Here is a 13027-nt window from a genome sequence, read left to right as displayed (position 1 = left end):
ACGCAAGAGTTCAGGTTATTCTTATTTATTGACTCTGGGTGGGATTCACCTTACAAGCTTGTGCAATAGGGTTCCCCCCTCTCTTCTTACCCCATACCTCCCCAAATTGGCTCTGGGGGTGGCCAGGAGAACCCACAGAAGAACGTGGAGAGGGAGGGGTGAAAAATTCCATGTGGCAAGCTGATATCCTTGCACAGACGGAAAGCTTGTCATAGAATGACATTGAATTCCACCATATATTTTATCCTGTTTTTCCCCAACTCTTGTCTCCCCAAAAGGATCACATCAATAAGGGAGGGGGTGGGGAGGCAGAGTCCTTGCCATCAAATTGGAAAGACAAGATGCAGAAAGGAAGGGGAGTAGACAAGGAAGGGTTGGGGGGGATCAGTTCTCTTAAAGCCAGGGAAAATTGCTGAGAAGCAACCATTATTATTATTATTATTATTATTATTATTATTATTAGTTTATACCCCACCTTTTTCCCTGATGGGACCCAAGGCAGCTTACAGAATTTTTTAAAAAATCACTAAAAACACAAAAACAATCATTTTGTTATTATTATTAAACATGGATGGGTTTAAAACCTATATAAAATCTACTGAAACCATACAATTACAATAAAACCAGCAGGGCACCGTTCCTTTGGCCAGCGGATGGGGCCAGAGCATCCCTTCCCCTTCCTTCTCCATTAGATTAGCATCACAGGTAGAACGAGGGCAGGTGGTGTCAGCAGCAGCGCTTTCCATGCTTCCACCTGTTCATACTGAGGCGCCTCCTTTAAACTTGCCCTCCCACAGTGCCCACCGTATCCCCGGGCAACGTGCAGGCCGAGGCCACCAATTCCACCACCATCCGCTTCACCTGGAACCCACCCAGTCCCCAGTTCGTCAACGGCATCAACCAAGGCTACAAGGTAAGACAGGTTGGGACGAGAAGGAGAAGCCGCTTCTCCTCTAAGCCTAGGGCTGTAGCAAGCTACCCCAATGCTCCCTGGATGCTTAGGAAGCAGAGGCGTGGCTGTTTTATCCGTAGGTCCCTTGATTAAGCAACGTACGGAGGTAAGTGGTGATGTGGACGAGCTGCAACATCAGTAAGCGGGTAATTCTTTTGTCTCAGCGAGGCTAAATAGGTCCAAATTGGTGTGAGATGTTACAGGCATCGCCATCGCGGGCCCCATGTGGCTCTCTTCCCTCCACAAGCAGCATTTAAACAAGAAAGGAATCTGTACTCCTCATTCCCTCTTTGCCTTGAAGCTCTGTAGTTCCACGGCCTCCCATCAGGAAGGGCTGAGTGCTCCCGCTGTTCCCTGCCTGCACTTCGCTCTGCCTCTTTTCATTACCTAGTTTGGGGCCGTTAATCATTGCACGGGGTTGTTCCTGGGCCAGCCAATTACTGTGGCCATGTCCGTAAATCTCCCATGCAGAGGCCTTCCGAGGCTTTCCTACCTTGCTTGTCACGGCACAGATTAACAGGGGGTACGGGACTTGGCTAACGCAAAGTATGAAATCTCGTAGCCCCTCCTCTCCCTAAATAACCATATCTGTATTAGCAGAGGAGTGTGCAGGTCCAGTCCCCCACAAGCAGCCAGGAAGCAGGCCTGCAAAAAACGTATAGTTGCTCCCACTCTGTTTTCTGTCATCGCTTAGCTGGCTGTAAAACACCAATTAAATGATGTAATTCCATAGTTAGCAGCTATAATAAACTGGTATCCTTTATATGAACCAATTATCTGTGGGGCTGCCGTTTCGGCGTTATGCATTGCAGGAAGCTACTGCACCCAAGTGCTCCAAACTGAAATGGCAACTTGATTTGCAAAGCAAGAGGGTTTATGTCACTGCTTTCCTTGATGAAGCATCGCTGTATTTGATTTGATCAGTGCAGTCAATGGTATTTAAGCCCCCAGTTCCATATTTCCATGCATTTTGGATGATCCTCTTAGCTCACTGTTATTTCATAATCAGTCCATTTAAAACAAGATTCTACTTAATTCTTTTTTTATTAGAATGGTTATTATCATTGCTTCAAGCTTGTCTATTAAAATATATTTACTAAGATATTATACTTATAGGGGAGCCTCGCCTTGTTCGCTCAGTTCCAAATTGTAATTAATTCAAATTTGCATTAATTAAATTGAATTAAAACTTGTTTCTTAATCTACTCCAAAGAAGTTCAGGAATTTAATTGCTGCCAAACGAGATAACCAACGTTAAGAAGGATACTTAACATACTTATTAAATGCCACTTAGTATTTTTGATTAGTATTTTTGGAGGCCTAATTAGTATCTAATTAACTTGCTATAGGCTATCTCGCACTGTGCCAATTAAACACCCAAACATCCTTGAATGTAACACCACGACAAAGTAGCTGATTATGCATTGTTATCAGTGTCAGTTAATCAGCCAGCTTGTGTTGAATATTGTTTTGGATGCATAAGTACATACACTTATTAAAACTCAGCTATTCCTTTCTCCTCCTCCCCGCCCCCCATTAATTGATACTTAATCAACACCAAATAAAAGAGAGGATGTGAATGGAGCAATTTAAGCACTAGCTGCTACACCTAAACGCTCTCAGATTTATTTATTTTTCACCAATTGGTCTTACCTTTAACCCTTTATAGAGTAGCCCTCTTATCAGACCCTGTGCTTGATAGTCCTTATGTCATACATCTGAGACAAAGGCCGCTGTTTTCATTTTAAAAATTAGCAACCACTTCTGGGCTGTGTAGTGAGGTGACCAGATTTTGTCCAATTTATCCGGGGACACTTCAACTTCCTACTAAATAGATGGATTTTGTCAGGGGACTTATTTGTAAATCTGGGGACTGTCCCCAGGAAACGCGGATGTCTGGTAACCTTACTGTGTAGGGATCCCTTTAACGTCAAAGGAGAACACTCTAATTTCTTAATGGTCAAGGAGCTATAGGACCCAAGCTACTCTTGCTGGCCAGGGCGAAAGGTGGGGATGCAAATCTCAGCCCTGCCTCCAGAATGCCCCGTTTCTTGACATCCCACAAGCTGCCACATCCTTCAGGCTGCAGTTTGACTTGGCCACTGTTTTGACAGGTGAAACAGGCAGGGCTGGCTGAAGACGTTTTGGCAGCTGAGGTTAACCACAAAATGGTGCCATTTCTTTAAGGGAAGAAGGAGTGACTGAAGATGTACTTCAGGAGCAGGGAGAATAAAGATCTACATTGGGATCTTTTCACCCCATGGATCGTGCCCCCCAAGGCAGGCACCGCACCTTGCCTCCTGGGTGGGCCGGCCCAGGAACAGCGAGTGTTGCACCACCAGACTGACTCCTCACAGGCAGACAGGTGCAGGGACACCTCTACCCAGTGCAACCCTCCCTCCCACAGCAAAGTGTAAAAGGGGTTCAGATTGCAGCCTCAGCTTTGCAAAGAGTGACTACATTTTCCTGAGAAAGGGAGGGTAAAGCACAAGCCTCAGTATCGGTTTATTCTTTGAGTATTTGTTTTGTTGTCCTGAACAATTTGGAGGAAGAAGGATATATTGCAATGAATAAAAAGTGCAGTGCATGGTTTTTCTCTCACAGCCTCTCACTTTTGTGAGAGAGAAAACAGGTTCTGCTTCCAAACACCAAAAATGGAAAAATGACTGGTGGCAGAACCGGACAGTGTTTAAGCTGCTTTTTTAAAAATCCTGGCTCCTTCCTCTTCTCCTTTAATTGGTTACCCACGTAGGCCAGCCTTTCAAATTCAGTCCCTTCCAGGTCTCCGAGGAAAGAAATTGCTCTCGGTGCATGGCCGACCCCCTAACCCTTCAGCACACACCTGTGCTTCAGAGAAACAATCAGCTGCCTTTAATCCCAGCAAGTTTCCCCCTTTATGTCTTTGAAGCGGCGCAGCCGAAGGGAAAAAAAAGATCAGAGGAGCTGAAAGCCATAGAAGAGGATGGTTAAAACTCCGTGTGGCTCCCATGCTGCCCTTTTGAGTAATAGCGCAGTAGGGATTAAGGTCAGGATTGTTAAACATGCTTAGACAAGTCTAGGTCCAGCCAAAGCCACATGGGCACTACATGTATGTTCATCCATCACCTGCCAGCCGGTCTAGGGTGCTAATGTCTGTCAGGGATGAAGGGAGGTGTCTTGGCTTCAAGAACCAAGTGCTTTCAGCCTACAAATACTCCCATTTACAATATAGTTGAATGGAGCCAATCAGACCTTGGTCAGCTATAAGGCCATACATTTACAGGAGCCCATACATTTGCACCTGTCTCACTGTTTCAGCTTCAGTTAGGATTATACCAAGATGCTACTTAGAAGAACCTACTTTTTTGGCAGTGCCTACTCTGCCCGGTGAACAACAGAAGAGTGAAGGGAGCCAGACAGGTCTGGTATGCCCTGCCTGCTGCAGCTGGGCACCCTCTCTGGTGGGTGCCATTGCAGGCTGGCATTACCCAGATGTGGGAAGTCCCAGGGACTGTTTCCCAGGCAGAAAAGGAAGCCTCTGGGTGGAGCTTGCTGCCTGGGCAATTGGTCCCGCCCACTCACCTCATCAGCGAATCACAAGTAGACATGGGCTCCCCACGCCTCCAGTATAGGCACTGTGGCTTGCTCTGCAAACACGTTTTGTTGGATCTTTGCCTTTTGCTTTGGAGCATGTGGCTCACCATGTAACCAAGTCCAGAATACTTGCTGTAGGGGGAAAGTAGGGAGGCAGAGCAAGGCCATCCATGCCTTGGAGGTGCAAATAGGTCCCTTAAGTTATACAGTGGTACCTCGGCTTACAGGCGCTTCAGGTTACAGTTGCTTTAGGTTACAGACTCCGCTACCCAGAAATAGTACCTTGGGTTAAGAACTTTGCTTCAGGATGAGAACAGAAATCGTGCTCCAACAGTGCGGCAGCAGCAGGAGGCCCCATTAGCTAAAGTGGTACCTCAGGTTAAGAACAGTTTCAGGTTAAGAACAGACCTCCAGAACGAATTAAGTTCTTAACCCGAGGTACCACTGTATTAAGAATGGTGTGTCCTCAAAATCCTTACTCTGCACTGCATCCCACAAAAAAAACCTGAAAAGCATGGCATAGCAGGTGACTGGAAGGACTTTAGTTGTTTAAAATATCTGTTCAGGACTAGAGACTAACATGGTTTTAGTGCTCGTCTTGCTGTTGGGCTATGCCGTACTGCTGGCACTAGACAACAAAATTATTGTTGGCAAATGAAAAGCAACAGCTATTATGGACACAATTTATTAAACGCCTCGACAATGACACTGATTGTTGAGATGAATGCACCAACACTTGTGTTTACACCTTAGGGCTGCAGCACTAAGAATAGCAACTTGGATTACTGAACAAAAACGTCTATAAGAATCAATTGCTTCTTTCTTTCTTACTTGCACCCCCCACCCCCAACCTATAATTTTATTTTATTTTACTTTTTTATCCCTGAACTTGGGTAAAAAGAATGAGTGGGTCAGTTTCGCTTGGCAATTTCTTCCAAGCATTTGCTGTAATGACTATGTTGCTGGGGACATTTCAAAAACAAAGGATATAATAGCTCTTTGTCTTTCTTCCTTCAAGGGGAAAAAAGGAACCAACCAAAAGAAGAAAAAAGCCACCTTGCAGAAATAATATTTCTGTTTACAGAACTTGCAATTTCATCCACATACCCTGTAGTTTTGCCTACCAGATACTACCCAGGGCAGAGCAATTCTGTACCCCGGTTGTGCAGGGGACGAGAATATGCCACTCAGGGGAAAATCCCAAAATGGTAAATACATCTCCCACCTAGAAGGGTGATGACACCCACACACAGAAGGAGCAAGTGAACACAGAGCACCCAAATGCCTCTGTATCACCACATGCACAAAACAATCCTGACCCCAGAGGCACAGGCAGCAGCAATTCCACTACTCCAGTCCCTGGGCAATTCACCACACTGTTCCTTTCTGCCCATTTTGCAAAAGGGAAGAAGCAGAGTCTCTGCAACACAGCACCCCTATGGCTTCCCGTGCAGAATGTTTGCAGGCAGCACATAGAGTCCTCTGCAGTTATGGGTGCTTCCAGACTGTCACTGTTTTGGGATGGGGTTCAGTCCCATCCCGGCAAATTCTGGCTCCACGGTTAAAGGATGTGAGGTGGTGGTGAATTGGCTCTCCTCTGGGGGAGGAAGGAAAGGTGGTTTCACCAGTATAATTGAGACGGTTTTCACATAAAGCAGTGGGAGAGGGAATAGGAGAGACTGCTGCAGCAGTTGCACCTTGTAGCATGGTTAGGGTTGCCACATTTTGAAGAGCAAAAAAGAGGACACATTTGCCAACTTCTACTTTTAACTGAGGGACGCGGGTGGTGCTGTGGGTAAAAGCCTCAGCACCTAGGGCTTGCCGATAGAAAGGTCAGCGGTTCGAATCCCCGCGGCGGGGTGTGCTCCCGCTGCTCGGTCCCAGCGCCTGCCAACCTAGCAGTTCGAAAGCACCCCCGGGTGCAAGTAGATAAATAGGGACCGCTTACTAGCGGGAAGGTAAACAGCGTTTCCGTGTGCGGCTCTGGCTCGCCAGAGCAGCGATGTCACGCTGGCCACGTGACCCGGAAGTGTCTCCGGACAGCGCTGGCCCCCGGCCTCTAGAGTGAGATGGGCGCACAACCCCAGAGTCTGGCAAGACTGGCCCGTACGGGCGGGGGTACCTTTACCTTTACTTTTTACTTTTAACTGAATCACTATGACAACACTCATTTTATATACCCGTGAAAAAGAGGACATGTCCGGGTAAAAGAGGATATTATGGCACCCCTAGATTGGCCTCTTTTCTTGCTTTCCTGTTTGAGGTGCTCTGTCCCGGACCAGAATGGAGTGGGGTTGGGGGAGTCCTGTATGTTTATGCCTGGAGTCCTGAGGCCAGAGTACCCCTTAGGATTCTAGAAAGAGAAGTGTTAGCAGTGTGCCCAAGTTCTGCCCTGTTTGTGCAAAGTGCCCTTTCTCCCCCTCCGCCTTCACCAGAGCTCCCCCCCTTTTTTTTGAGCACCCATCCATCCTAATTTGTTTGCACAAAATTTGCATGGAAATTTTTATCAGTCACCCCCTTTGGTTGGTTTGCATAGATTTTACACAGCATTTCCCAATGTTGCTATTACTCCACACTTTCCAGTGCATTTTCTCAATACTTTTCTTAACTCAAAAATTTCTCCCCTCCCCCCCCCCACTCTCTCCACCCCTCTTACCCATTTTTTGGAAGCAGGTTTGTTGTACAAGAGAGTGCCAAATTGTGGCGATCACACAGGGTCCCCGGACGTTTAACAGTCTATTGATCCCTGTGCCACCACTGTGCTCGCTTCCCCGCTGCCACCAACCCGTTACTCTCGGGTAAAACACTGAGTCCAGACAGTTGTTAAAAGTGAACCCAAAAATAAGTTTATTTTACAAACATTAACAAGTTTATGGTTCCTCAGATAATATTCCTGTCAGTATCTTAACTTTACCATAGTTTCTTTACCGGCCTATACCTTCCTAATACAGTGGTGCCTTGCAAGACGAAATTAATTCGTTCCGCAAGTTTTTTCTTCTTGCGAGTTTTTCGTCTTGCGGAGCACGGTTTCCCATAGGAATGCATTGAAAATCAATTAATGCGTTCCTATGGAAACCGCCTTCAGACCAGGTCCGGGGACAGTCTGTCCCCCGACCTCTTCTGAAGGCTGGGGGGGGGGACAAGGGCTTTTCTTCCCACCCCCAGCATTTTAAAAAAACCCCGGGACAGCGGAGGACTTCTCCGCTGTCCGGGGCGATCTTAAAATGCTGGCGGGCGGCATTTTAAAATCGCCCGGGACAGCGGAGGACTTCTCCGCTGTCCGGGGCGATTTAAAAGCCCCTGGGAAGGCAGGCAGGGGGGACAAAGACTTTTGCCCCCCCGCCAGCCTTCAAAAGAGGTCCTGGACCTCTTCTGAAGGCGGGCGGGGGGCGAAAGTCTTTGCTCCCCCCTGCCTGCCTTCCCGGGAGAGCGGAGAAAGGCAGCGCTTTTGAAGGCAGGCGGGGGGGAGCAAAGATTTTCGCCCCCCGCCCACCTTCAGAAGAGGTCCTGGACCTCTTCTGAAGGCGGGCGGGGGGCGAAAGTCTTTGCTCCCCCCTGCCTGCCTTCCTGGGAGAGCGGAGAAAGGCAGCGCGTTTCTCCGCTGTCCCGGACGGCTTTTGAAGGCAGGCGGGGGGGGGGAGCAAAGATTTTCGCCCCCCGCCCGCCTTCAGAAGAGGTCTTGGACCTGTTCTGAAGGCGGGCGGGGGGCGAAAGTCTTTGCTCCCCCCTGCCTGCCTTCCCGGGAGAGCGGAGAAAGGCAGCGCGTTTCTCCGCTGTCCCGAACGGCTTTTGAAGGCAGGCGGGGGGGAGCAAAAAGTCTTTGCTCCCCCCTGCCTGCCTTCCCGGGAGTGCGGAGAAAGGCAGAGCGCTTCCCTGCTATCCCGGACTGCTTTTAAAATGCTGGCGGTGGGGAGCAAAGCCTTTCGGCCCCCGCCGGCCTTCCTGGACCTCTTCTGAAGGCCGGAGGGGGGGAAAGGCTTTGCTCCCCACCGCCAGCATTTAAAAGAGGTCCCCGGAGATTTCCCTATGGGCTTTCTTCTTGCGAAGCAAGCCCATAGGGAAATTCGTCTTGCGAAGCAACTCGCAAACGGAAAACCCTTTCGTCTTGCGGGTTTTCCGTCTTGCGAGGCATTCGTCTTGCGGGGCACCACTGTACCTTCTGACTGATTATCGCAACTGTTTGACTGACTCCTCTTAACAAATTCTCTCACTCTCTCATACCAGACTAGCCCATCCCACAGACTTATCTTCTCAGTCTCTTCTAACTCCAGACTGTCTTCTCAACCACCCTAACTCTAACTCTCTCAAAAAAAAATCTCTGTGTTTAGTCCTTATACACAGTTAACTCTGCCCCTTGGGTTCCCATTGGTTAGTAATTTTACAATTAGTTAATCCTTTCCTTATGAACCCATTATGATGTCACACACCTAGGAGGGCAAACGCCACACAAATCTAGTTTTAATTGTGCAACATAAATTTGCCGTTGCCCAGGTGAATCACACCAGCAAAAGAGTGCTAATCTGGAGCTGGCCCCTGTGCACAATATGGGGCCAGAAAGATAAAGCCCCATGCCGTGTGGTCTGCCTTCAGATCCTCCTTTCTGAGCAACCATGATGTCGTTCATTTATTCCTCAGCTGATTGCCTGGGAACCAGCACAGGAAGAAGATATGACTGTAGTGACAGTGCGCCCTAACTTCCAAGACAATATCCATGTGGGATATATCCCAGGCCTCAAGAAGTTTACAGAGTATTTCACCTCGGTGCTGTGTTTCACCACACCAGGCGACGGACCCCGCAGCCCCCCGCAGCTGCTGCGCACCCATGAGGACGGTACGGCCTTTCCCTTTGGAGCTGGGCACAGGCACAGCTCTTGGGTTCCTGTATGCCCATGACTATGGGTCCACACACCCCTAACCTTCCGGTCAACATGAGTTTAGAACATCACCTTCCACTGTGGAAGTCTTGAGTCTGACACTGCCCTCAGTTGTAGAGTGTCGTTGCTGAGACTGCAGTGACGCCCTTGAAGGCCCCGGGCTCCATCTTGACTGCGTCCACTGCAGTCATCCTTTCACCCAAACCCCAGAGGGCCCTGGGAAGAGTCAAGTGACCAGCAGCTTCCCTTTTTTGATTTCCTTGAGGAATTCCTATATGAAGCGTTTGTCCTGTTGTAACTTTCTGGGTGGTGGGGTTGTTTGTTTGGCTAGTTCCGGGTCCAGTGGGACACCTCAGCTTCAACGAGATCCTCGACACATCCCTGAAGGTCAGCTGGCAAGAACCCCTGGAAAAGAATGGCATTCTGACAGGTAATACATCTCTCCAGGTGGGGAGGACATGGGTGGGGTGGGGGAGGAAGGGGTGATTAACTGGACCCCGAAACAGGGAGCCCATTTCTTCCTTGGTGCCAATGGAAAGAACTGGGGGCAATTCGGGTTTTCTCTGGAATGACGTTTTCTCCAGTTTAGAGCTATAAAGTGGTTTTCCCTTGCTCCACACCTTCCCAGGGAAAACTCACTCTAGAAGCCTAGAAATTGTGGATCAAGTAGAAAACTGCTCAGACCCATTCTTTCTACTACCTAAGAGAACTTCTGTAGAGGAGATATGTATCTTGATAGTCCATGCTATCATATCCACTAGCCCTGTGAACTAATAGCCTGGAAGCCATCTTGATTTCAGCACGAGGAATAGTTTGGGAATTGGAACCAAGCATCACATCTGTTTGCTTCAGGCCTCATGGAGCTTCCCTGGTGATAGAATTTGAATAGATTTTGAGGGATCCAACTCTATGTTAAGCATAAGACATAGGGGGCAGATTATCCTGATAACAGTGCATTGGGGATTTAGGTTCATCTCTTCCCTTTCCAAATATGATCTGGATGGAAATCACATCCTGACCCCTCTCCTCTCCGCCCCGCCCCCAGATGTGTCCATGAAGCTTAGGTAAACCTCATTTTAGCATTAGTGAGACTTTTGCTTTTTACTGAGCCCTGTTGCCACATGGGCATGTATGTATGATTTCAACCTTGGACGGCTAGGGAGAGAAGGCATTGTGCTCTCTTATGCTGTGATCAGAACAGCAGTTCCCTCTCCACCTGATGCCTCTAATTAAGAAAGAAGAGAAGACATAATAGCATGCTATGCGTTAGCCATAATGTGTCATTCAGCCTCAGGAAGCTTAATGAACTAGTAGAAGCACTAAAGCAATATAAATTAGAATCCCCAAAGAACTGTTGGTGAGGCCTAAGTCTCTGGCTTAAGGCCACCAGATTTATTGGGCACGTTCTGTTTACGCCTTGGATTTTAAATGAATGTTGTGCAATTCTACACATCTGTGTATGTTTTGGGGTCCTTCAGGCTACCGAATCTCCTGGGAAGAATACAACCGCACCAACACCCGTGTAACGCACTACCTGCCCAACGTCACACTGGAATACCGAGTCACTGGCCTCACGGCCCTCACAACATACACCATTGAAGTGGCAGCCATGACCTCGAAAGGCCAGGGACAAGTTTCTTCCTCCACCATCTCCTCAGGAGTTCCTCCAGGTAAGTTTGACTTACGGACCCTGCCTTCAGCAGAGCACAAGGGTGGCAAGAACCACCACAGCCTCGGTCCCTGCAGAATGCTTCAGTTAGTAGTGGAAGTCCCAGATGCAGATGATTTTTCCTTCTTCTTTTTTTTACATCAGATGTACTGATACCCAGTTGAACCCTCTTTGAGACACTGATAAAGTGAAAATAGGTTATTTGGGCAGAGACCGCTACATAGTTGGACGTATGCATGATCATATTGAAAGCCCACTAATAATAAGAGCAGACAGGAATCTCTTGAATAACCCAGTGTCTTCCCAGCTTTAGAAACACTACATCAAAGGGCAACTGGATTCACATAATAATGTTTCATATTCAGAAATGTAGTGGCACACACTTCCCTGTGATTGTGTGAATATTTGTGGGGAAGAGAGGTTGATTTACTGGTTGTTGTTGTTTTCTCAGCATGAATGCCTTCCTTGTTCTGTTATAATGGCAATGGTGCCCACCTGAGAGGTGCCAGAATGCCGGAACTGAGTTCCGGCAAGTTCCAGCTGAAAAAATGCCTTGCAAGGTTATTCTTGTGCTTTCCATAAACTGCGGCTGGAATGTACTTCTTGTCCTAAATCAGTACTTCTGTCTTTGCTTTGTTTACCTGTGCTGCAAACCCCGGCATTTCACAGCCACATTTCATGTTTCATTGGCTAGCAGCACCTGCTATAGGGGAAAAAGTCTCTCTGAGATTTTGACATCTTGCAAGGCCAATTTGCCCCTTAAACATGGAATCAGACTTGAAGGATGAAGCAACAGAAGGAGCTGTTGACTTGGGATAAGTGGCCATTATTCCTGTTTTCATGAAGAATTTCCATCTATACCCCATGTAAGCTCTTAGCTCGGCCTTTGAGGGACTTCAGGTTGAGACACTGAGCAACAGACCTTTTGCTGCGGTGATCCTTCAAGACTGAGGATGCAACTACAGGCACCAGCCCAAACCTTATAATTCTGTCTCTGTATATTTCTGCCGCTTTCCTAACCTTCAGGCAGCAAGCCATATCTAAGGTATTAGGAGCATTAAAGGAGAGGCACTGCCTTTTACTAAGGATGAATCTACATCTAGTTGTTTCAAGCCCTCATGAGCAGAATTTTTAAAACGCTCTTTCGTGAAGAGATAAGTTGTCCGTATTTGATTTAATTCAGTTTGTCTGTGCGAACTTTGACTTTGCCAATCCCAATTAGCTTCAATATTTGTTCTTTTGAGTAATTCAATTAATTCAAGTGTGGGCCTCCTTCATGCGGGCAGATAGCATGGCCCCCACAATCTGACAACAACCAACCACTCACAAGCTTCAGAGTTATTAAATTAACAAACATCGGAGTAATGAATATGAAATTACAGAAAGCGCTGACAGCTCCCCTTGTGACCTTCATGAGATGGGAGTTTTAAATTTGATGAATATTTGAATCACTTCAAATATTTGTTTGAGGCCTGCACTTTTGTCAGACCTAATCCAAGGATGCCACAGTCTTATAATGCATCATAATAAGGCACCATGTTGGCCACCGATGATCCTCTTGTTCTTCAATTCCTGTTCTTTAATGTGCATTTTGGATGGGCATGGCATTATTTAGTTTATCCCATGTAACAATTAGTTGTCATTTAGACCTTTGTGCCTAGGGAAGAAGAACAATACCTTTAGAAGCACACAGTGTAACAAATCCACAATGGTTGCTTCTGCCAATGCAAAGCATTTTCAACAATACAGGCTGGTTGGAGCAAAAGAGAAAGATTCTTAGCCTTGACCTTCCCCTCTCCTCCTGGTTGGATTGCCACACTTGACATTGTTGAGGGTAAATGCTCCTGGAGGGACTGCAGACCCCCAGTGTGTCTCCCAGTAGGCACGTCTCTGGAATGGCATGTCCCTTCACTCCAGAGTGCCCCTCTGCGACACTTCTCATATGAAAAGTGGACACAA

General features: G+C 47.4%; 1 protein-coding gene across 11 annotated transcripts in view; it reads left to right on the top strand.

Moving 5' to 3' along the window:
* SDK2 (sidekick cell adhesion molecule 2) overlaps nt 1-13027 on the top strand; it is a 330246-nt gene that overhangs the window by 275168 nt on the left and 42051 nt on the right. For all 11 annotated transcript variants that reach the window (XM_077924059.1, XM_028713980.2, XM_028713965.2 and 8 more), the window contains exons 18-21: nt 798-913; nt 9161-9356; nt 9731-9829; nt 10878-11069. In XM_077924059.1, the coding sequence (XP_077780185.1) occupies nt 798-913; nt 9161-9356; nt 9731-9829; nt 10878-11069 (603 nt within the window). The remainder of the gene's footprint in view (nt 1-797; nt 914-9160; nt 9357-9730; nt 9830-10877; nt 11070-13027) is intronic.

The sequence above is a fragment of the Podarcis muralis genome, chromosome 2 (genome assembly GCF_964188315.1).
Source record: "Podarcis muralis chromosome 2, rPodMur119.hap1.1, whole genome shotgun sequence".
NCBI classification, from domain to species: Eukaryota; Metazoa; Chordata; class Lepidosauria; order Squamata; family Lacertidae; genus Podarcis; species Podarcis muralis.
Note: the sequence above shows the minus strand (reverse complement) of the source record. Positions and strands in the feature narration are given on the sequence as shown.